We start from the raw sequence: 23,743 nt of genomic DNA on the forward strand, positions 1-23,743 counted from the left end.
TGTTATAGACGAGATCGGAAGTTAGTACACAAGGAATCACATTTTAAATTCTTGTAATTATTTTAATACGTTTTCCGTAGAATAGTCGCTGTCCACTAAACCAACGAGACATGAAATACAATTTTTCTTATAAAAAATATTCTTACAGGAAAATATTACGTGCCACTGAGTGTAGACTACGCATGCTTGGCGCGTCACCTCGGGCCATATGATGTACTAGACGCTCGCGCGGTACATCTCTCTGCTCCGTTGCATCCTGTTACCATCCACGTCAACTTCCAACCGTGCCTAAACTATCACGTCAAGCGAGAACCAGCCGAACGCGAGTGGCGCCCTACTTAAACGAAGGTTCTGAACACTGGACTGTTTGGTTCAATTACCTTTGCCGAGTGACGAAGAACTTTGACGTGAATATTGGCGGGAAATTTAAAATATTTTTTTTAGTGCAGTTATCCGCCTGTACCGTTGAAAACGCGTTTATATTGTTATGTAATGTTACGTTTTAGTGTTAAGTTTTTGTTATATAACGTTGAATGAAGCGTCATATTATTTATATAAAATCGATAAACGGTTTGATTTGCATTAACGTTACTTATGGTTTCCGTGTTGAACCATGAACATTCCTGTGAAATTACATGGTATATATAATGGAAATACATTTGCAATTTGGTTAGTCTAGTCAAGATTTAAAAATTGTTATAAACTAAATACCTACAATTGTTGTTAATGCTTTTTATTTTTTTAACTTATCTAAAACATCGACTCTGTTTCCAGTCTAATTCATTTATTTATATGAAATCGGTGCCAAATGTGTATTAATATATGCTATCGAAATTTTAAGTTGTGTTCGCGTATTTGTCTTATTTTGTCGGTAAATATTATTTTTTAGATAATCGATAGACTTATACTACATTGATGGGGGTCGAGTTTCTTGGAGTCGAGCGATTCAGTGGTCTTAGATACGGCTGTGATATAAACGTACAGAATGTAGACTAATAAATAGATTTAACGGTGTCTTCATATATATTATGGCTTCTGAAATAGAATAAAAAAACATTTTTTTAACAATAGTTTGTTATAAAGGATTTTATATTTAAATACTTTGTTATTCCATACATTTGGGAAATTGTTTAAAATTTGCAGCTAGTTCAGATTATAACCATACGGGAACAAAAGTAGTCTGTATTGTACAAATATTAAGTTACAAATGTATTTTTTTTTTGTATTGTATTTGGCATAGAATTTATTAATATGTATGTGCTTAAATAACTGCTCTCCATTATTTGCATGATGGAGAATAGGCTTAAGAGTATAAGATACTTTAAATTGAATATGTAAGCGTAGCAGTGTTCAAATTACAAACGTCCAAAAATGGCTCTGAGCTAAGATGTACAGATGGATTTTAATGTACATTTACGAAACTTTTTCTTATAAAGTAATTTGAATCATATTAATGCAGAGCGAACTGTATGCATCACGAAACTAATTATGTACATTTTGCATAATGTCGCTGTCAAACCTAAATCTGTTATGTGCAAGAATTAACGAGTAAAACATTTTCGTATAAAATTTTATATGAGTATGAATTTTTAAGAACTACATCAAATGAAAGCTATAGATAAATATTAAAGATACAGACACATAACAGTTTTTTTATACGGTAGATAGGGGTGTGAATCATACGAAAAGGTCAAAAAGTAAAAATCTCAAAAAGTGCACATAGCAGATTTTGGTTTGAAAACGACGATAAGTTAATGTCATAGGTAGATTGATTAAAAATGTATGTACCCAACATACAATACTGAGAAAAACATTGTATCAGTTCTGACGTGAGACCGGAGTTTACCCTTTAGAAGTGCTGCAATCTTGTCAGATACATAATAATATATCGCTATGTTAAGAGTTAATAAATTTTGAAACATTCTGCTTAAATAGCGCTAACAGAATATTAACTTACTAATTTAAGACTAATAAAGTTAACATAAATGACTCTTAATTATTATTTAATATTTTCGAGAATACGGTTACACGTGAGGTAAACCGATAAACCGTTAATATAACTCTGAACAGATCTAAAATATAATTTCAATTTTAGACATTACTACAGATTTATAATAAAGACATGTTTTTTAAAAATGCCTGTCATTATTTTATGTCGTTTCTTTTAAAAAATTAATAAATATGACGTTAGATAATCATGCCAATTGATTACAATATGATTTGTTATTTAAGTGTCATATCAAAACGTTTTTTTGTTATCGCTTGGTTTTACTGCCACCTATCAAATTCAAATACGAGAGAGCTATGAATGAAATCGATTCATAAGGAGTAAACTCCAAAAATTTGTTCTAAAAATAGAATAGATAAATAAATGTATATAATATACATTAGGCATTCAATCTTAGATTTTCTATATAACGTCTAGATGCCATATATTACTAAAAAGTAACATAAAAAAGAAAGTTTGGATTTAGGACAGAAATAATCAATATAATATGAAGTTAAGCCTATCGGATAGTTATAAGACTGAAATTTTATTTAACTGAAGATATCGTAATCGTATTTTCGTATCAAACTTTAATGTTTCTTAAAGAATTTTGAGAACATTTTGATAAGCAAATTGTTATATAAAATTTGTAACTGTCACAATATGAAACCGATGTTCATGTTCCTAAGTCAAAATATTTTTTTATTAAGAAATACGGTTTGCTCAGATTTTTAAAATATAAAGGGAACTCTAGTTTCTTTTCAAATATTACACGGTATTATCAGGAAAATATAATAATGAATTTTCACGCGAATCGTGTATGAAAGAAATGTATATATAATAATTAAAAAAACCTAGTCTAAGTTTTAAGGACCAATGAAAGATTACGAGATATGTGGATCGGCGGGTAAAATAAGATAAATACAGTAAGTAGCTATGTAAATGAATGTAAAGAAAGAACGTTTTTATAAGAACTGAGAACAAATAGTTTAAGACAAATAAATATTTGTTATGTATGTAACATTGTTTTATTGACAATCCTTGCAAAAGCATCCGATAGCGGTTTTTGGTGCGTTCCACTCTCTTGACTCCGAAATCGGCGGGAAGGTATGGCGCTCAATCAAACAAGTTTTTATGTAATTATTATCATAACATTTTTTATTCTATATTATTTAAATTTTACATGCTTAGTTCAAACATTGACAGAAAAAAAATTAACATCAGGATAATAATACACAGGCTGCACGGAATCGATCCACTTAGCGTTCACAAAAAAAAAATACATTGCAAAATATTCCATTGTTACATCGAATGACTTACCAAGATATTAGAATAGCAAGGTGGGTGAAGTTACGAAGGAAAAAAATAAAGGAAATAAAATAATTAATGTATGGCAAACGATAATAGTGCACGCTTTTTGTTTACAATAACAAAATATAGCTTTTCACTTATACGTAACGTGTACATATATAACATATACATGTCAACTACTTGATGATAATAATAATAATAATATATAAGAAATATTATCACATAAAAATTTCACTACACTACCGAAACAGTCAAAGTACATTTAGTTGTGACAACAGATATAAGGCGTTTTCTTTTTAATAATCTACTACGTCCATTTATTATTACAGCCTAGATTATTGCGTTCGTTACTTTATCGTAAAATTTCAGTCACATCAAAATGCACCTTAACAAGAGAAGCAAATTTACAGTCTATTATTTAAAAAAAAACAGATCAAAATATTTACATATACATTATATCTCTCTTGATAGACTGGCTGCTAATACTTTCCATAAAATCGGTTACACAAAAAACACTATTCTCCCTTTTTATAAATTACAAAAATACTTTCTAAAAATCGTGAATTAAATATGTAAGTTGTTAAAAATCTTTTTTTTTCTCGAATATTTTCTTCTACAACTAACGCGTGCCTTGTAGGCTTATTATTATTGCAACGTATTAACTACATACTAGATACCTTAATAAAATTATGCATATCTCTGACAAAACATGTGAGTTTTAAGTATTATGTGCCGTGAGTTCAATCATCCACGACTTAAAAAAATAATAATGTGATGTAGCTTATTGCTTATGGCTTGTAAAAAATTGCACTCGAAAAACTGCGAAATGGTAATCAATAATTTCATTATTATCTAAGACGCTCTTATTATTAAGTTGGTACATGTCGTGGACGACCAACGTAAACTTCACTAAGTGAAAAAAAAAAACAGTAAAATAAACATTTATTTTTAGTTTGAAATATTATTAAAATAAAAGCAGCCAACGTTCTAGGTCGATTCTCTAATCGAGAAAGAGCATAAATTTTATCCAAATTGAGAGTTATTTTATGTGAAGTTCATTGAGCAAAAATTTGGAGGGAGCGACATCATTCACTGGGCTGTAACAAACTATATTAAGCTCTTCGAACATTCATTTAATACAAAATAAATAATAACAGTAATACAATAATAAAATAATAAAAAAAAATCAGTTAATTTTACACTACTACATTACGTAATTGACTTTTTGCTTCGTTCGATTGAATTGTTGAATCGTAGTTTAACTACTGGTATTTAGTAAGTTTTTTTGATGTTATTTTATGTTTAGCAAAATACGAACACAAATTACATAATCATCGGGGTTTAAAAAAAAAAAATTATACATATATGTATATATCTAGGGTCGGCAGACTAAAGCACATAAGTCAAAATTTTCAATTTATTTTTTATTACATCATCGGTTTACATTTTGCTCAACGCACAATCTGACTAAAGCACATAAATCAAACTCAAGTATTTCATGGCGTATTCAAGCGGCGTTCTGTATCAACCTTATCAAATCCTAATATAGTCAAACGAACTAAAAAACATAACTGGACTTATGTTCTAAGGAACACCATAAGTACAAAGTTATTAACGTAAGAAGTCTGACTTATGTTATAAAGAACATCAAAATGTAACATTTCTTTAGAGAAAGTGGTTACTTAAAAATATTTATAACGTAAACAATACTTCGGTAAGTGGTTTTAATTTACTAATGTTGTCGATTGTGCACAGTTTGTTGGTTAGTTTTGTGTGAGTGCTTAAGTATTTTAATTATTTAAGATGAATATTCAAAGAGGCAAGAAATTAGTTGAAATGGCGTCATCCACTCATCTGGAAAGCAATGAAGGTATATTTTCACATATCTTCAAAATTATGATTTGCAAATTACGTAATTATATCAATATTATATCATTATAAATAGATAATTAATTGTCTTGTCCTTTTTTAGAAAATGTAAATCAACAGTCGATTTTGAACACAGAGTTCTAGTAGAACCTAGTAGTAGACGATCCTATACCGTCGACATCATCAGGTCAAGTCAGTAGCTTAACATACTATTCTGTACTTGACTTCTCTAGTGATGATTCTGTACGATATCCATGTTATGAATTACCGAGACTTCCAATCACATCAAGTTCAAGTACTTGTGATGAAATTTCAATGAATCCTAATGTGTCTCCAAAAAAGAGTATACGTACTATAAAAAGAGAAAAAAGAATAAAACGTAACTTAGGACAGGCATACAAAACTTTAAAAGGAAAATGTATATCAGATCGCACTATGAATTAAAAAATTTTTTTGAGAAAAAACAAAAAAAAAAGCCCGCTGAGTTTGTTTCGCCGGTTCTTCTCAGGACTGTGGCTTTTTTTGGAACCGGTGGTAGAGATAACATTGTTATTTATATTTTGACATTCAATAAGTGTGTTATACTGATATCTAAGTTGAAATAAATGATTTTGAATTTGAAAGAGTTATCTGTTTGCAGAATGAAATGTAAAGAACGTATACCATTAACTGATAGGCGTGCCATATTTACAGAATATTGGCAAATGCAAAAAGATCTGCATACTTGGCGTCTTTAATGGAAATTCAAGATAAATCTAAACAAAGAATAAGAGTTATTGAACCTGAAAAGCAAAAGCTTAGAATGAAGACATAAAAAATCCTTTTTACTGTGCATGGTGAAGGTGAATCTGTCTGCCGAGGATGTTTAATGAAACCGTTAGATGAAAGTGACAATTTTATAAAGACAGTTGCTATGAAAAGGAGATCATCCATTGGGGGTTCTCAAACTGATGATATAATATCTATACAGCCATTACCCATATTCATCGAGAAAAAAAATGATTTAATTTCGCTGCTCCCTTTAATACTAGATATTTTCCATGAATTTTACATAAGTCTTCCCTCGTTGGAAACTTTACGAAATACTGATCCAGATATTTAGAAGAAGAAGAATAATAGAATAAGAAGAAGAATTTTAATTAAACATTGAGTTATTTATATTTATGACTTATATTATTATAATATATATCTTAATTGTTGATCTTTTTCACTTAACTCATACTATTATTGTGTTCCTTATAACTTAAGTCATCTAATTATTAAATAATCACATTTACTTTAAAATATTTAATTTTAATAATAAGTTAGTGTTATAGACTTATATAATTCAAATAAACATTATTAAGTTTGTTAATGTATAAGATTCTAAATAGTTTTTTTTAATTCCTGTAAAGTAGAGTTTTTTGACTTATGTGCTTTAGTCTGCTGACCCTAGATATAATGTTAGGCCTCGCGTTATATTTACCAGAAAATGTTTAAGTAGTTAAGAAATTAGCTACGATATTCGATTAGATACGACACAAAATAATAAAGGCTTTAGGGGGGGTTAAATATTAAACGAACATTGAGTAATCAATCATTAGAATATTGAAAATCAATAAAAATTACATACTTTAATTTTATAGTGAAAGGCAAACAAAACTCTCATTATACTTTTTGAAATTTACAAATCAATCATAACGGCTTGACTGTTCATTAGTACAATTAAATCGAAACCTTCGTAAATGTCCAAAATATATTTCCGTCACGTACATTTTTACTGAGACAATGAACTATTTAAAATCTACGCAGACATAACGAATAGAATATTTTGCCTGTTCCCAATTATAATATGATACATTTACAATTAACTGGATTAACGGTCGAAACGAGTTCCGACGTTTTATATAATTCACAACATTTATTCGTTGTAATCAGAGTTCCGCGGACACAGCACAATACAGTTCAGTACAGTTCGATACAGTACAGTACAGTACAGTTCAATACAGTACAGTACAGTTCAATACAGTACAGTACAGTTCAATACAGTACAGTACAGTTCGATACAGTACAGTACAGTACAGTATAGTATAGCACAAACTAAACGACGCTCTTGTGACACAAAAAACGCTTCACTGTGATAAAGGACAATGTCATCATCAATTTGTTACAAATGAAATCTGTTTCTCAAGCATACAGCAAACCCAGTCTGCCAATATCTCTTGGGATTTTCGTTAAAACGGCGAATTTATACCGGCGAAAATAAATGATTGCGATTTGAAAACTATACAGTGGCTTACGAATTGAATAATTTATTTCTCTTTACATGTCCACTTTCGTTTTTTTGTTTTTGAAATAAATGCATTAAAAAAACGATAACGTCTATACGAGTATATATGAGGCGGCCAGCGCACAAGTGGCCAAGCTTACCATACTTATTATGGAGCGATGAGGTTTAAGTTTTCATGAATTTGAATTTGAGTATACAAAAAAACAATACGCGCAAAAATAATGTCTACAAAGCCATCTGTTGGCGATGGGTGAAACTATGGATAGGCCGGTTTTGCATCAAAACTTATTATATATTTTAAAGAAATTGCAATATAGATATAAGCATGATTATGAAGAATTGTGGGTTAGGCAACTTTTGCGCTGACGACCTCATTTGAATATGTCTGTTCACGTTTCTGTGAGGCTTCCATTGCGTCGTGTGACAAGACCGGTCGTCCCGTATGTGTTACGTGACCACTTCAATCATAACACAGTTCCAACCTCTATATCAATGTCTATAATGTTTTATCGAAACTTTACAAAGTTACATGTGAATTCTATTCTAACTCTAAGGCGGAGACCGGCGAACTTTAAACTTCTCTGATCTCCGAGATATTTTTTACACTAAAAAAATAATAAAATAATCCGTAAAACAACAAAAACAACTATAATTTACTTAAACATTATGCGTACAAAAATCTTAGCCGTCATTCGCTAAACGAGCGATCGATAAATCGATAATAAATAAATATATTAATAAGATACATAAACATTGTACATACATATATATATAAAAAATCTCTTGTCTCTTTACCATTATACATAAGTACCGAACTGGCGTCCTTAATTAATCTCCTATATACAATATGTACAGAGAGAAATAAAAACAATTTGTACTTGCAGAGAAATCGTGAAAATCATAAAGGAATTGAAACTGAAAATATACACAACAAGCGCCCGAGCGCCCCCTAACGCGTATCCTTCCAATTCTTATATTAAATTTATTTATAATTAATATAATACAAGAGCGATTTGTCGACGTACATCTGAGATTTACAAAAATATGTCTTATTTATATGAGGACAAGGACGACGTCGCCTCTACCTGTCGCACCGCTTCGTCGCGCCGGCGCCATCTGTCGGACAAGGTCAATCATTATAATTAAAGTTAACACCAAATTAAATGTTTACAGTTTAAATGATAATTTCAAAAACTACACATGCGTTACAGTTTTAAATCTAACGACTACGATTTTAATTAGATCTAACGGCTATTGTTATTTGCAAGCTTTTTACACACCTCCAAAGCCCCTTTATTTTTGTTCAACGTCCGTCTGAGCGTCACGCCGCGCTTGTCGCGCCGGCGGAGGTACGCAACCTAAAACTTTCCCCGGCAAAGCTCTTTTCGTTCCTTCGCTCCTGGTTCAAGCTTGTATACACAGTCTATTTCTGCATTACTGGTGGTAGGACCTCTTGTGAGTCTGCACGGGTAGGTACCACCGCCCTGCCTATTTCTGCCGTGAAGTAGTAATGCGTTTCGGTCTGAAGGGTGGGGCAGCCGTTGTAACTATACTGAGATCTTAGAACTTATATCTCAATGTGGGTGGCGCATTTACGTTGTAGATGTCTATGGGCTACAGTAACTACTTAACACCACTTAATTTAGATGTCTCAAATGTCTCAAGCGTCTCGATCCCGGCGCCGGTACCGTGTGAGGCTGAGTGGACGCGGCTACCGTGATCCCCCGTGAGCACAGGCGTACCGGAGAGGTCGGTGGGCGGGCGCGCCTCCTCGTCGTCGGCCAGCGCGAGGCCGATCTCCCGCCGCAGCCGCGAGCTCAGGTTCTCCCGCTGCCTCTCGGAGGCGGTCGGCTGGACGTCGAAGGCACCTGCGCAAGCCGAACCATTTTTTTGTTTGTTCCTACCTATGCTGATAGCCTTGAGAGGCTATTTCAGCTTCGCCCTAACATGTAGGTGAGCTCACGGGGCTCAAACCGGAGTGTTGCTAACACTGGCCCTAGCAAGAGCAGTGCTTCGCAGAATCTACCACCGGATCGGAAACGCGACCCACTGAGAAGATCCTGCGAGAAACTCAGTGGGCTAATTCACTCGTCGAGCCCTTCGTCGCAAGCGACGGGTTCGACGAGGACGGTGACCGGTGCTTGTGGCACCTAAAAGCACCGTTAATGGATCGGGAGGATCCGTAATGTCGATCGTCAAATATCAACCCATGATTTTTCTTATTTCATAAAGCTGCTTTCAGACTAGGCTATACTATAGTGCCATATAGTATAGCAGCGTATACTTGGCCAATTATACATAGTACAGTACAGTGTGAACGTGTCCATAACAATATACGGTGTGCGATATTGTTGTGCTATGAGCTATATACTATATGCTATTATATTATGGCGTAGTCTGAAAGCGGCTTTAGGCTCTAGCCGCATGTATGTAAAAACAAAAGTATTCATAGTATTTTAGCCGATTGAATTGCTTCTTAAATTATATAGATTACAAATTAATAATTATTAAGGATGATGTTGTTCCATTTGTGCTTGTCATCAATACTTTAAATTACATATTCTTCTTTCATTATTTTAATACACTTATATGGAAGTGCGTGTTTATGACAAAATCGGGCAAAACACCCCAATCAGTTGTCAGTCACCTGGTGTTAAGTGGTTACTGGAGCCCATAGACATCTACAACGTAAATGCGGCACCCACCTTGAGATATAAGTTCTTAGGTCTCAGTATAGTTACAACGGCCCACCCTTTAAACCGAAACGCATTACTGCTTCACGGCAGAAATAGGCGGGGTGGTGGTACCTACCCGTGCGGACTTTACCACCAGTAAAAGACTCAACTAAGTACTATCGAAACAATGGTCGTTCACAGACAGAGATCCATCCAGCAACATTATAATGCAATCCACACAACTGCGCAGTAAATATTGCTGTGAATCGACCCGTGCAACAATGTTTTTGTTGGTTTATTCATTCAGAGCCTTCTAGGCTTTTCCCTCATAAAAAAAGGTTACCGACAGCGAAACGAAGGAAACATCGTGACACACAAATTGTAAATTCGACCGGAATAATGAAACACGCCAGTAAACGGTGGCGGACACTAAAAATAAACGCGCTGCAGATTCGAACACTTCTCGAAATCGTCAAGCGATTATCAACTTTACGTAGTAGCCATAAGACAGATATCGGTACGACAAAACGCTAAAGATTATTATCTCATTGCAGAAGCGTGTATGCGGATGCAAAAATGTACCGTATGAATATATGTATTAGTTTTGAATTCACAACACCAATGCGTTGGTACACTAGGCACGTCAAGGCCGTTCACTCTACCGAAGGCGACCGTGCATACATTTTTGTATTCGAAACAGACACAGAATTTTGCGATTAATATACAAAATAAAAAGTCTTTTTGTATTAAAATTAATAATACACCGCGCTCTAGAATTTTGCTAAGAAGATGTAGGTACGGGTATGATGCTTTGAGAATATTATGTATTTAATGTGAAAATAAGTACTAGTGTTTTTGAAATGTCGAATTACAATAGAAGAGATTTGTAATTTATGATAATATAAAACCATCATATTTTATCTGTAGCATAAATTGCACAAACTGATTGACAATTTTGTACGTAATACTAAATAAATAGGAATGATGTATTTTTAATGCAGGTCATCATCAAATTATGTGCAATTATTTTTTTTTTTTCATTTGAAAACAGACATTTTTAGATATTTATAGTTTTGTAAGAAAGTCATCAAATTTACCATTAGATTACACGATGAATATTTGAGGACTAAATTTATTTCGTGCACGATTAGAAGCGTATCTTTCAAATTTCACTCTAGTGCAGTGTTTTGTAGCGTATGTTATAAGGAGGAGTACGCTAAGGGATTGTTCTAGAATCTAGAAGAATCACCAATCGAATAACTTGAAATTTATTTAACTTATAACTTTAAATTAATTTCATTAGTATTAGGGCGATACAGTATTCCAAAACATACATTCTGTATGAAATACATTTTTTTTTTCGGTATATCAATGCTATTTATATTGTAGAAGTAACAATAATAGATTTTTACCCACTGCACGTGTTTTGTACTTTTTTTTGTATGTAATCGTGCTTATACTATGGCGTAATTAGTTTCAACAAGTATTTATTATCAGAGCGTAATACTGCGCAGTATTTTTCTCTACCGATTTCATACAACGCGGCGACGCGACGTCACGTGTCGAAGAATGAAGACGGCGTGTTCACATCGAATAGGTACCAAAATGTCTGAGAGCGAAACAGTTTTGCGTTTTTTCATTTCTTTTTATAAGCGTAATATAAAGAAGTTGGGACTATAATTTCATTTCATGCCATGTTTCATAATAATCAAATTCATTTCATTTCATATCATATTTCATATAAAAAAGTTATCATTAAAATTAAAATAAGACTTGAACTAAAGGTCTTAGTTACCAGGTCATAAAATCCCTTAAAAAAAAGTATTACTCAAATTAAACAAAACAAACAAAAAAATCATAATAATAACTGTAGAAAAAGTCATGAAGTCATGTACAAAAGCAATAAGATGATACGTGCATTTTCAACACAAACGCTCAAAATGGGTTATTTGACCCGTTATGGTATATTTAGTGTTAAATCAAATCCTCACCCCTCGAAATGTTTAACAAGTGATGCAGTTTGTCAATGCAAAAAAATATTTTTCAATTTTTGTTTTTTAATATCCCTTATATGAGGCGACGAATTTGGGGGCTGCATGATTTATAACGTAGGTTAAGGGCCCATATGTACCGTCACTGAGGCCGGATCATATCGACCTCTGGTCCCTTAAGACGTGGGAGAGACAAGAGGTCAAAGTCTTGGTTATACTGAAATTAAGATGAATTTAGCCAGTAGGAAACTCCAACACAACCGTCCTACAGTTTCTTGTTAAATTTTCCTAGAAGAGGGTAGTCTAGTAACGAGGGCTAGGGGATATTGGTGTACGAGAGAGATAGCTTTGAACTTTATTAATAGAAGCAATACATTTAGTAAGTGTACGGTGTGTTACATTTCCTTCTAATAAAAAATTTACGGTTCTCAACGGATTCTTGGAATTTTTGTTTACTTTCGGAGTTATGGCAGAATGTCGCGGATCCAACTAAGCTACATTTTGATAATATATATGACAAAAATAGCCTTTCGATTGAAGACAAATTATACACTTTGATATGTATTATTCATAAGCTGCGTGTCGCTCTAAGTTTTTGTTATTGGGAGTGATCATACCTTTGTGCGGTTGTTCGGCGCCGATGTCCTTGTGCAGACGCTGGTCGAGCTCGTCGAGGGGCCGCGGGGAGAGGTCCCCGGCCGACGACGAGGAGGACGCGCCCCCCTCGCGGACCGGCTCCTCCCCGCCCGCCCCCGCGAGCCTTTTGCGGTACTCGCTTATAGAGAGCTGTGTGTGAACATACAAATATAACGCTTAAGTACTTGGTTAGGTCTTTAGGTCTCGCTGGTTACCTAAGGTGCTATTCCAGCTATGCTCCTTTTTATTTATTGCTTAGATGGGTGGACAAGCTCACAACCCACCTGGTGTTAAGTGGTTACTGGAGCTCATAGACATCCACAACGTCAATGCGCCACCCACCTTGACATATAAGTTCTAAGGTCTCAAGTATAGTTACAACGGCTCCCCCACCCTTCAAACCGAAACGCATTACTGCTTCACGGCAGAAATAGGCAGGGCGGTAGTATCTACCCGCGCGGACTCACAAGAGGTCCTACCACCAGTATGGCTGGGCTATCCAGCTCGCAGACTCAACTCGAGAGATTTTGCTAACACTGGTCCTACCAGGAGCAATGCTTCACAGAAACGACCACCAATGAAGTATAACATATATTTGTACAACTTATTTTTACAGCAAATAAGTTGTTAGATAAACGAGTATGAAGAGCTGTAAAAAGAAAATCCATATTTGAAATAAATAAATTTAAAACGCATTACCCAATAACCTATAATTCGTGAGCAGATCTTTATTCAAGTTCAATTATTGGCATTTAGCACTATAGTGAGGATTACTTAGTAACACATAATAGCACTGCAGTGTCTGTGTTGACATATTATGAAGTTACATTATTGAAATAATATTTAGCATAGACATGGTGTGGCCAACTGCAAAATGATTCATTTAATTTTACATTTTTTGTCTAAATTTCAATTTGATTATTGCTGATATTGATGATTGAAATCATTAGTCACATTAGGTAAGCCTGATAACTAAATTTGTAGGAAAACTTCTGTATTTCAGTTTATCAATAAGCAAGCTCCGAGGGGACTGTGTATAAATTATTATGTTATTCTAATGAGTTCCTAGAGCCTTATATTATTTTATTATAAACTATATATAATATTTGTATATACATAATATTTCTTGTGAAAATGTAACACTTTTTAACCTTCATATTATACATAATGGTCTTATTAAGCTGTGATAACTCATAATTAACGAGGCCATCATTAAAGTGCATGCATGCAAATGAATATTCCCATTATCTAATCACGAACCTTGTGCTGGTTCCATTCAAACATATCTGATAAATGAAGACTAACCAAGTTTGTTAGCAGGACCAAGTACAAAAATGCCGGAAGTGCATACTGTATGTGTGTCAACGCAATGTTACTCACCTTCCTTCTAACCGGTTTTGGTTTCTCTACGGGCGGGGGGTTGAGCCTGGGGTCGTTGCTCCCAGGGCAGTAAGGCTTGGCGTCGGACTTGGCAGGCGACGGCGCCATCAGCCCAGCTTTGTTAGAGCTCTTTAACACTCCCGACAATATCACACTGTTATTTGAATCCATATTGTTAACACGGGTCAGTATTTCCTGGACACTTTTCAGTTCATCGGCAGGCGTAATACTTTCTTTATCAAACAAACCACTGTCTAAACTTGTAGTCCTATCTATAGCACTTTTTATTATCGACATGTTCGGAACGTTCTCGTTAGCTTGACTGTCCACATTGAACGATTGCGACATGTTACTAAATATACCAGAGAAGAGTCCGGTTGAGCTGAAACGCGAAGTAAACGGTAGCGTGGTGTTGTTGTCTAACACTAAGGGCCTCTCGATTGGAGCATTTTTTTCTTCTTTTTCCACGGGACCAATTTGTAGTATGGTTTTGACTGGTTCCGTAGGTTCTTCTTCTGGAAGGGGTATTGTTTCTAGAAGCGGCATAACTAGCTCTGGACTAGGATCTTTTGGTAAGGGTATATTTTCTGGCGAGAGAATTGTAACAGATTCAGACGGCGGCAGAGGTATATTTTCTGGTGAAATACTATACTTGCCGTCTTCGTTCACTGAATTGCTAACGTCATCGAGTAAATCTCCGTTGATGTCCAGACCCTTACCCCCGTTCTCGGCGTCTGTGCGTAGTTGAATACTGATCTGGTCGTCCACCATGCTCAAGTCAAAATTTAAATTGACTTTCTTCCGTTTCTCTTTTGGTTTCTTATTTCTACTTTTTAGCATTAAAATATTTTCCGTGTGGAATGAGTGTATTTTTTTCTGAATGTCGTCCATCTCGTCGCGTTGCGGTGAGGAGTTGCCGCTCGTGTCGGCCGACTGACAACTGTTTGGCTTTTCGCTGGGGCTACCTATCGATTTTGAGTCCATGTTCTCTATCGACTCTTGTATCTTTGGCTGTGGCATAGTATTGTCGATCTCCATCGGCACTACCTTATTGTAATTATTCTCTTCTAAATCAACATTATTATTATTAATTTTGATATCTTCTGGTCTTGTTATATCCAGCGGTTCTTCGTCTTCTGGCGTGGGTACTCCTATAATCCTCCTAATGTTTTCACTATCGTGAGGTCCTTTTAGATTAACATTTAACACGTCATGTTCCATATTGCACTGATCATCAGAACCTTGACCACTGTCCGATCGCGTCCGGTCCCTACCATAAATACTGTCCATTATATTACGCACTTTATACTGCCGCGATAACGCAGAATCGTCTTTAACTGGGGAGTCTTCTGACGTTAAAACTGGCGAGGTATCATCATTACACTGCGAATAAGAAAAGAAACAATAAAATTTAAACCCTGAATATAATGTAGAAAAATGTTTGTATATTCTGATGATAAGCTTACAGGCACAATGGTATTCTGTTCGCACGATAAAGATTCCCTTGCGAGCCGACGCTTCTTAAGCGGAGTCACCATTTCATTCGGAGGAGACTCTGGAACAAAAACATCTTGATTTCAACATAATACCAACTATTTTTATGAATAATAACAAAGCAAGGAATTATTTAAATTGGTACATACCTGCACAAGGGAAATCGCTCTCTTCGCTGATGGCTTGTCGCAGCCATCTTTTTTTAGCGCTGTGTTGCGGTAATATGGGCGGAGGAGCTTCAGGCACTTCGGGTGGCGTACTTCTAGTGATCCTCTTGGATTTCTTAGGGGGTCGATTCCTGTCCCGCGCCGGCGTACGTGGCGGAGACGACCTCGCGTTCTCTTCATTGTCGAGGTCCTGGCCGCCACTGAGGTCGCCGATCATGGTGCTCGCCACTCTCACTAAGCTCTCCAGCGACGGCGCCGACACGAGCGTCGGTCTGTACGGCGACCGGTATGGAGATGGCGTTCGTTCCGGGGAGCGCCCTATCCATTCCGTCGCTATTGTTTTCTTGGTTTTGGGCAGCTTGAAAGCAGACTCGACAGAACCGACCGCGGCTTCGACCAGCAAACAAGCAGAACTCAACCCCAAATCCTGTGACCGTTTAAATAGATTAATCATTAATATTAAAGCAGAATAAGTGTTTGGGCAATGGTCTGGTCCCTTATAGATATTATCAAGCTTAATTACACTTTACTTCGATTTAATTAGACTTTATTATTTTTTTAAATTCAGGCAGTGCTGGAAGCTCGGAAGCCTTCCGAAAATAGGACAGCTTCACTAACTGCCCGAGCACCTACCGAAGAAAAAATATTGCAGCTACCACACAGAAAAATAATGAATGTACTCAATAGGTTTTTAAGAAAACCAATACAAGTGATTTACGTATAAATACGAATATTTAGTTTAAATTTCTCCAAGCCAGGGTCAAGTCACTGTAGCGATGACAACGGTGCAAAAGATTAACTAGTTAGTACCTCTGAGACTTGTTCCCCAGGTTTGTCGTGCTCATTGTTCCCGGCGACGTGGGCGGCTTCGTCTGCGGAAGTGGCGAGGTCGCTGTCTGCAGAGTTGAGTCTCCGTCGCGCGGACTGCGACGTGGTGCGGGCGCGGCCCTTGCGTCTGCACAAAACAATTTTTATTGTTTAAATGTGTGGACGAGCTCACAGCCCACCTGGTGTTAAGTGGTTACTGGAGCCCATAGACATCTACAACGTAAATGCCACCACCCGCCTTGAGATTTAAGATCTCAGTATAGTTACAACAGCTACCCCACCCTTCAGACCGAAACGCATTAGGCCTGCTTCACGACAAAAATAGGCGGGGTGGTGTTACCTATCCGTGCGGACTCACAAAAGGTCCTATCATCAGTAATTACGCAAATTATAATTTTGTGAGTTTGATTTTTTATTACACGTGGAAGTCAATCGTGAAGATTTCTTAAGTACATATTTCATTAGAAAAATTGGTACCAGCCTGCAGGATATATTTCTATTTTGTTACATCTAAGATTTATTTTACCATTTTCTGCTTTAAAACTTGTACTGTTTAATATAATAGACAATAATAAACTTAGTAATATAATAGACAAAATGTTTCAGCTTTCAAGACAAGAACCTATGCAAACTACAGAATGCAAAAAATGACTTAATTGTTCTTTTAGGATTTAGTTTTTTTAAAGAAAGGTTTAACATGCTGACCTCTTTCTTTTCTTTGTAGAAACATGAATTTCGTCTTCATCATCTTTATCAAATGAATTTGGGTGTGGATCTGATTCCCTTCGTTTTTGTCGCTCTTTAACTTCCTGTTTCCTTTGTTGAGCTTTTTCCATTCTTTCAAAAGCTTTCATTATGGCTTCCATTTTACGTTCCTCTCGAGTCTGAAATAAATGCACATGTATTATTAATATTATTTTTACATTTAGGTTTTTGTAGAATATTTAAGGCACTATAGGACCTACCATTTTTTTCTTATCCTTCTCTTTAATTCTTGTTTGTATTCTATCTTGAGAGTCATCCGTTTTATCATCAAGAGAGTCGTGATTAGAACAAACAGTTCTACTAGACCTCGAGGATCTGTCATGACAAGCAGATTTCGCCGTAATTTCTTTAAGCGTCTTTTCGTCTTCCATAGTTAGTTCCTCTTTGGGTGTCTTCTCTTCCAATGTCTCCAGTTTCTCGTCGTCTGAGGATACGAGCTCTGTCTGAGGTGCAGGCGACAATGGTTTCTCAATTTTATCTTCTAAAATTTTCTCATCTTCAAATACTTCTTTTATCGGTTCGTGCGTTTCTTCTTCTTCTTCTTCCTCAGGCTCGTTTTTTGCTTCTTCTATTTTTTCTTCAAGAGTAGACTCGGTTTTAATAAAATCCGGTTCATCTAAATCCTCAGGTTTCATTTCTTCTTTGGCTGTTAAATCTATCTCGGGTTTGTCTTCCATTAACGGTTCCAATTTCATAGGTTCATCAAAGTCAAGAGTTATAGCTGCCGTTTTAACCAGCGACATCGGATATTCATCTTTGATAGGGGACAATTTTTCTTGTTTAAAAGGAGACAACTTTTCTTGTTTCAAAGGCGACAATTTTTCGTGTTTAAAAGGAGAAAATTTATCTTCCTTTATAAATGGTGGTGGATTCTCTTTAACGGGCGTCAGTACTGGTGCCGCAGGAGGCGAGACGGGCGACGAAGCACTGTAACATCTGTTTCTACTGCGTTTTTCTCTAGAAGGATATTCTATAATTTTACGACTTGCCAATGTGTTCATTCCATTCATTTTGCAATGCTTGGGATTCCCGCAGGCGCAAGGTTGTTTAGTTCCATCTGCGTCATGACCAACTGTAATTTCAGTGTTTGATTGTATCACAGATATTGTAACTAAATATACATGTAACGTTCCCTTGACGATACAGTGCTGTAGTTCGGCGTTAGGCTTACACGACCTTCTGACAAACCGAGCTTCGTTTCCGTATGTTCTCGTATCAATGCAGATCTGAATATTGTCCTTCGGTAGCCTGTAGAAGAATACAAAAGGACCCGGTTTCTGACTTCCAGCTCTCACTGAATTCTGCTGTTGGGGCCGATGCTGATTCGATAACATATATTTGCCTCTGAGCTCGATCACGGGGGAATTTTCTTTCAAGTCTTTCGTCGCAATTAATATTTTACCGCCGGCGTGCGGCACTGTTGTACATAAATGCGCATTCAACGAATATCCCATGTTCGGTGTGTTACCTAGCTTATTGCTGTATTTCATTATCTTAGCCCGCAACTCTGGACTGTAATGATTCGTGACGGCGAGTTCGTAGGAATCTTGCCAATGCGACTGATTCGATAATCCGGAACTGTATTTGGTTCGATTTAATAACATTTCTTTTTTGCGTTTCACCCTTTTTTCCGAAAGTTTTCGTTTGGCACCTTTTCGCATCACATCTGGCTTTTTTGGTTTCTTGGGGCCGCGTTTGGCTACAGGCGGTAGAGTTGACGTCGGCAAGGTCGGCAGCGCAGTCGGCGCGGCAGGTGCGGCAGAATTATACGTGGTCACGCTGGACCTGCTAGTGTTCGTGTAAGTTGTGACAGTGAGCAACCGCTTCCTCCGCTGACCGGATTGTCTCAGACATTCAGACGAGTCAGAGTCGGACGCTCCTAGGGCGTTCAGTTCTTCCCTTTTCCTCATCTGGATGGCGCGAGCGTGGCGACGGTCAATGGGACGCGGCTGGCACAGCTCGCACATGTATGCGTCGGGAATGTTCTGGCGGTCGATGCCCATGCAGTCCACATGCTGCCATTCGCCGCAACGATCACAACATATCATGTACCCGTCGTCGTGGGTGAAGTCGCAGATGCATCGCGTCTTACCTTCTTCTTCGCCTTCGGGAGCGGTCTCCGTGTCGCTGCCGCCCGCTTCGGGGCGCCGGTCGCCGTCCAGGGAGGATATGACAGACGCGGCGTCGTCGTCGGGCAGCGGTGCGGCCTCGACGGGAGGCGCGGGGGCCGCGGGTGGCGGCGGGACGGGGGCGGGGGAGGGCGGGGCGACCGCGGGTTCGTACGTGGCCGTGGACAGGATAACGGGAGACGTGCGCTTCGTGGGGCTAGGGGGAGGCGGCGCAGCGGCGGGCGGGGTGGCCACGGTGGGCGGGGGAGCGGTGGCCACGGGCGTCGTGGGGGCACTACTGGTGGCTAATTTTTGAGCTGGTAATGAGTATGTGTGATCTAGCATCACGAAGGCCAATGGTTGGAAAGAATATCGTCGCAATTCTTCAGACAAATTTGGTCTCTCTTCTACTCCGACTATGTCTTCTACTGTGAGTAAAGTCGATTTGTCCCCGCTGAAAGAAAAATACTGTATCATGAAGGATTCATTTGCAAAATAAAAAAAAATATATCTAGTTAAATTTTAACTTACAATACTATCCGTTTTTGATTGACCGGTTTTAATTCTACAGGTTCTTCAAGAAGCATTGGAGATAAAGTGTGATTTGTGGGTGAGCTTTGCTGTAACATCAGCTTAGGTTGGGATAGGGAATGAAGAATTTGAGCAGTCAACTGTTGATTGGCAGTTACTTGTGAGGTCATAGACTGGTTTTCTGTCGAACTAAAAGTTTGCACATAGCGCAAATTCGGAGTAGCGCCTGACTGTACGTAATGAGGTGTTTTGGGTAAGCTCGTACTGATGGGGGCCGTTGATATCAACACTGGGCCGCACGGGGATTGAAGAATTAATCGCTCGCCTTTTGCAGGAAATTTTGTTAGTGGTATAGATTGGTTCTTGTGGGTCGGACTGCCGACTTTCTGAATGATCTTGGAAGTATTCGAGTCTACCACTCCGAACGTCGGCTGTTGACTTTTATACGTGACACTGGCGACAGGCCAAGTCTTCGCTTCAGATTTGTGTGTCGATGATCCCGTTTGCTGTATTATTTTAATTGGCCTCGATTGGTTCTTTTGGCTCGATACCTGCGAGCTTTTAGATCCTTTCAAAGTGTTTAATTTTCTCCCCGAATGTACAGACATTTTATTCGGAGCAGACACGACACGCGAAAGAATGTGGCACGGCGTGTTTCCAGTAGATGACGCCACCATCGCATTCAGGTTAGCACCATTGTTTACTTTATTTATAGTTTTACTAAGACTTGCATTCTTGGTAAATGTATGACTGTATGATACATTTTTTATCGGACTGTTGTTGATCACTGTTGGGGTTAGCGATGCACAACCAATTAAAGACTGATTCTTTGATGGTTTACTGCAGAGAACTGAACTATTTAAATGCTTCTGCAAGTTCGTATTGAGTTTGTATACATGGTTTTGAGTTGCATAAACTGGTGTAGATACCTCTTTACAAGATGGAATATACTGTTGAGAATAAGTAGTATTCTTAGGAATAGATATGTTACTTAGAATTTGCACTTTAGAACTTTTGGGACGGTTAATGTAACCTGTTTCGGCTATAATATTACCTCTTCGGCCGGCATGGTTGAGCTCATTAACATAGCTTTCACTGGTAATAATGATTTGTGACACACCAGCCTGGGGTCTTTCATCGTCTTTCAAATCCGGAGGAGCAGCACTAGTTGTGAGTATTGTTGGCAACCACAACGTTGGACTGCCAGCCACATCTTGGGCTACATTCTGTATTGTTGTGATATTTCCAACGGCTGCATCGACATTGATTGTAAAATTCTGTGGTAGTTTAGTGACATTCTGTACTATGGCAGTGCTGATTGGAGCTTGAATAAGAGCTGTAGAGTTTTCAACATAGTGACCGTCACTAGAATCATCTGCTTCTTGCAAAACTGGGTAAGCAATGTGGCCTACGTTATCTATATTCTCTTCTATTCTTACGATACCAGATAACGTCTCAACAGACATTTCGGAATCGCACCTTTTCTCAGAAATGTGATAGTCAATTTCCTTATCTACTTGGTGTATAGAACGAATAATGCTTTCAGGATTAGTGGAATCCGGTTCCGGGTCCCTTTGAGTGGGAGATACAGGTACAGTCCTCAAAACAGGAGTCCTTATGCTAGGTACATTCATATTTATCAGATTGTGATCCAATACATTTTCAAAGACATTTTCACTGGAGGCGGCCGGCCCGTAATCCTGAAACAAAAAATTAAATACATAAGTATGATACGCAGAAAGCAATGATCCTTGTTGCCTAAACATGGACACTGACAAAATTTAGGGTTTGATAAATTTTATAGCACTGTAATCAGTAGTCATCCTACGCATTTCAACAAATCATTCTTTATTTTCAGTTCATGCCTTATATGTAATGTAAATGTTTTAATATAATTATTTTGATACCTCCACTATGTACTCAGACTCGGCAAAGTTGTACTTAAATTAAAGTAACTATAGCCAGAAAGAAAAAAGAAAGAACATTTATTGTGTAGCTTCTTTAAGATTAATGACAACCACTACTTACCGCATGAACACTTGTATTATTAATAGATTAGGAAGGGTTTCAATGAATACACTATTTAGTTAAATACTTTATTTACAAAAATTTGGACCTGAAAGTGAGAATGTTAGACATCAATAGCACCTTCAATGTGTTATACATCTGAACAAACAGAATAAATACGTTTTGCCAACTTATTTTTACTGTTGATATGACTTAACCAAATGTGGGAAACCTATTTAGTATCAATATTAGATACATAACAAGAAATTTAGTCACAAACTTAACTGGGAAATCGCGTTTCTAGAGGTTTGTTTTGGAATTATGTTTACAAATTCATGGGTATACCTTGAGTATGATTTTTATGGCGTGGACATAGTACTGACGAAATGATAGCTTTGTACTCACTTGCCGGGCCGAAGGTTCATATTCTGACGAAGCTGACATGCTGCGTATACTATCATCTTGGGTTAGACCCGAGATGACGCCTTGGAGTGCCCCTCGGCCTCCAAATATTATTTCATGTGACTGCAATCGAAAACCGATTCTTTACCCATATATCTTCGAAATCGGTAAAAACATGCACGGTGCACACCATAATGCTCTCTGTAAAATATTCATAGTCCACAAATAGGATTTGACCATCGAGGTCATTGTTCCACAAACGTATTCGAAAGCCATTTTATTTTGTTCGTTACGAAAAAATAATAGGTATCACGCTGAAATATTTAGTCTTAAATACGACAGGATCACGATAAAAGCATAATATAAGTTGATAGGTTAATCCACTGCCGCCATTATTGTAGCACGGAAACTGAAATGTCTCATTAATAAACATCAAAAAAGTAAACACTGTCTTAAACGGAGGAATTAAGCAGAATATGTATAGAATTTATTTATTATTTGATAGTTTCGATGTTTATTGGAAGTCATACCCCGCTTAGCAACAAAGAGACGGTGAAATTTGGGTACCTGCGTACGAAAATGAGGTTTATATATCTTTATCTACAACATAAAATGATATTAATGTCTACAATAATTAATCATAACAATCAAAATTGACGCCGGAACGTTAATAAATATTTATGGATAGTGACAACATCACAAAAGCAGAGCTGTGTGAAATCCAGATGTAAACAGTTTTGGAGAAATAACTAAGTAAAAATGGTACTAACCTTTTAATAAAAAAAAATACTATTCCTATGATGCAGCGAAACTATTTCCATCAAATAATCGCATAGCACATGTGAAAAAAGCCTCAAAGTCCGAAACTACGACCAAAACATTCACAAGACTCGAAGATGGCGGCCATTGCATTTTCGTGATACAAAACAACAGGGTTTCATGGAACATGTTAAAGTACTTTAGTACTTCCGGTTACAGTATTTTTTTTTAGAACGGGAGGTACCATCGCTAATTTATTTAAAAAAAAGGGTTATAAAATACAATAATTAATTTATATTATTTTAAATCTTATCTGTAGATGAAAAAAATACCTTTTATGACAAAGTAGAAGATGGAAATATTACTAGTAGTGCAACTGATTTATCTTGTTAATGGATAGAGTTCAACGACAAATATTTCTGTTGTACCGTATCTTTTTTTTTAACTATAGACAATTTCGGTAATTCATAGGCAATAGACTGATGAGAAAAACTCAGTTTTGGATACAGAGGCCAAAATTAAAAAGAAGCATGAAACTAGTACATTAATCAAGGAAAAAGAACT

General features: G+C 36.8%; 2 protein-coding genes across 12 annotated transcripts in view; one reads left to right on the plus strand and one right to left on the minus strand.

The window, feature by feature from the left end:
- The window catches only part of LOC101746519 (transcription factor cwo), a 44,275-nt gene extending 41,272 nt beyond the window's left edge, over positions 1 to 3,003 (plus strand). For all 8 annotated transcript variants that reach the window (XM_012689160.4, XM_012689161.4, XM_021347011.3 and 5 more), the window contains one exon: positions 149 to 3,003. In XM_012689160.4, the coding sequence (XP_012544614.1) occupies positions 149 to 342 (194 nt within the window). In that variant the 3' untranslated portion in view covers positions 343 to 3,003. The remainder of the gene's footprint in view (positions 1 to 148) is intronic.
- Positions 3,004 to 3,116: 113 nt separating this feature from the next.
- Positions 3,117 to 23,410, minus strand: LOC101737053 (uncharacterized). Of its 4 annotated transcripts, none has more exons than XM_038018985.2 (12): positions 23,191 to 23,407; positions 22,424 to 22,543; positions 20,012 to 21,711; positions 17,573 to 19,934; positions 17,313 to 17,491; positions 16,590 to 16,734; positions 15,762 to 16,206; positions 15,585 to 15,673; positions 14,119 to 15,501; positions 12,720 to 12,888; positions 9,179 to 9,304; positions 3,117 to 8,552 (listed from the first exon to the last, which is right to left on the minus strand). In XM_038018985.2, exons 2-12 carry the CDS (start codon positions 22,460 to 22,462, stop codon positions 8,518 to 8,520), a joined length of 6,672 nt encoding a protein of 2,223 aa, XP_037874913.1. In that variant the 5' UTR covers positions 22,463 to 22,543; positions 23,191 to 23,407; the 3' UTR covers positions 3,117 to 8,517. The 4 variants fall into 4 exon arrangements, with proteins under 4 accessions (XP_037874913.1, XP_037874911.1, XP_037874912.1 ...); XM_038018983.2 differs by having other exon boundaries at positions 15,585 to 15,688; XM_038018984.2 differs by having other exon boundaries at positions 15,585 to 15,688; positions 22,424 to 22,621.
- Positions 23,411 to 23,743: the final 333 nt, after the last annotated feature.

This window comes from Bombyx mori, chromosome 22, assembly GCF_030269925.1.
Source record: "Bombyx mori chromosome 22, ASM3026992v2".
NCBI classification, from domain to species: Eukaryota; Metazoa; Arthropoda; class Insecta; order Lepidoptera; family Bombycidae; genus Bombyx; species Bombyx mori.

Bases quoted from the DNA above. Each gene is read 5' to 3' on its own strand.
- LOC101737053 (XM_038018983.2), bottom strand. From the start codon at position 22,462: ATGTCAGCTTCGTCAGAATATGAACCTTCGGCCCGGCAA. The intron at 21,712-22,423 runs GTGAGTACAAAG...TTTTTGTTTCAG, and splicing joins ATGAACCTTCGGCCCGGCAA to GATTACGGGCCGGCCGCCTC. The intron at 8,553-9,178 runs GTACGCCTGTGC...CTTGTCCGACAG, and splicing joins CCCGCCCACCGACCTCTCCG to ATGGCGCCGGCGCGACGAAG.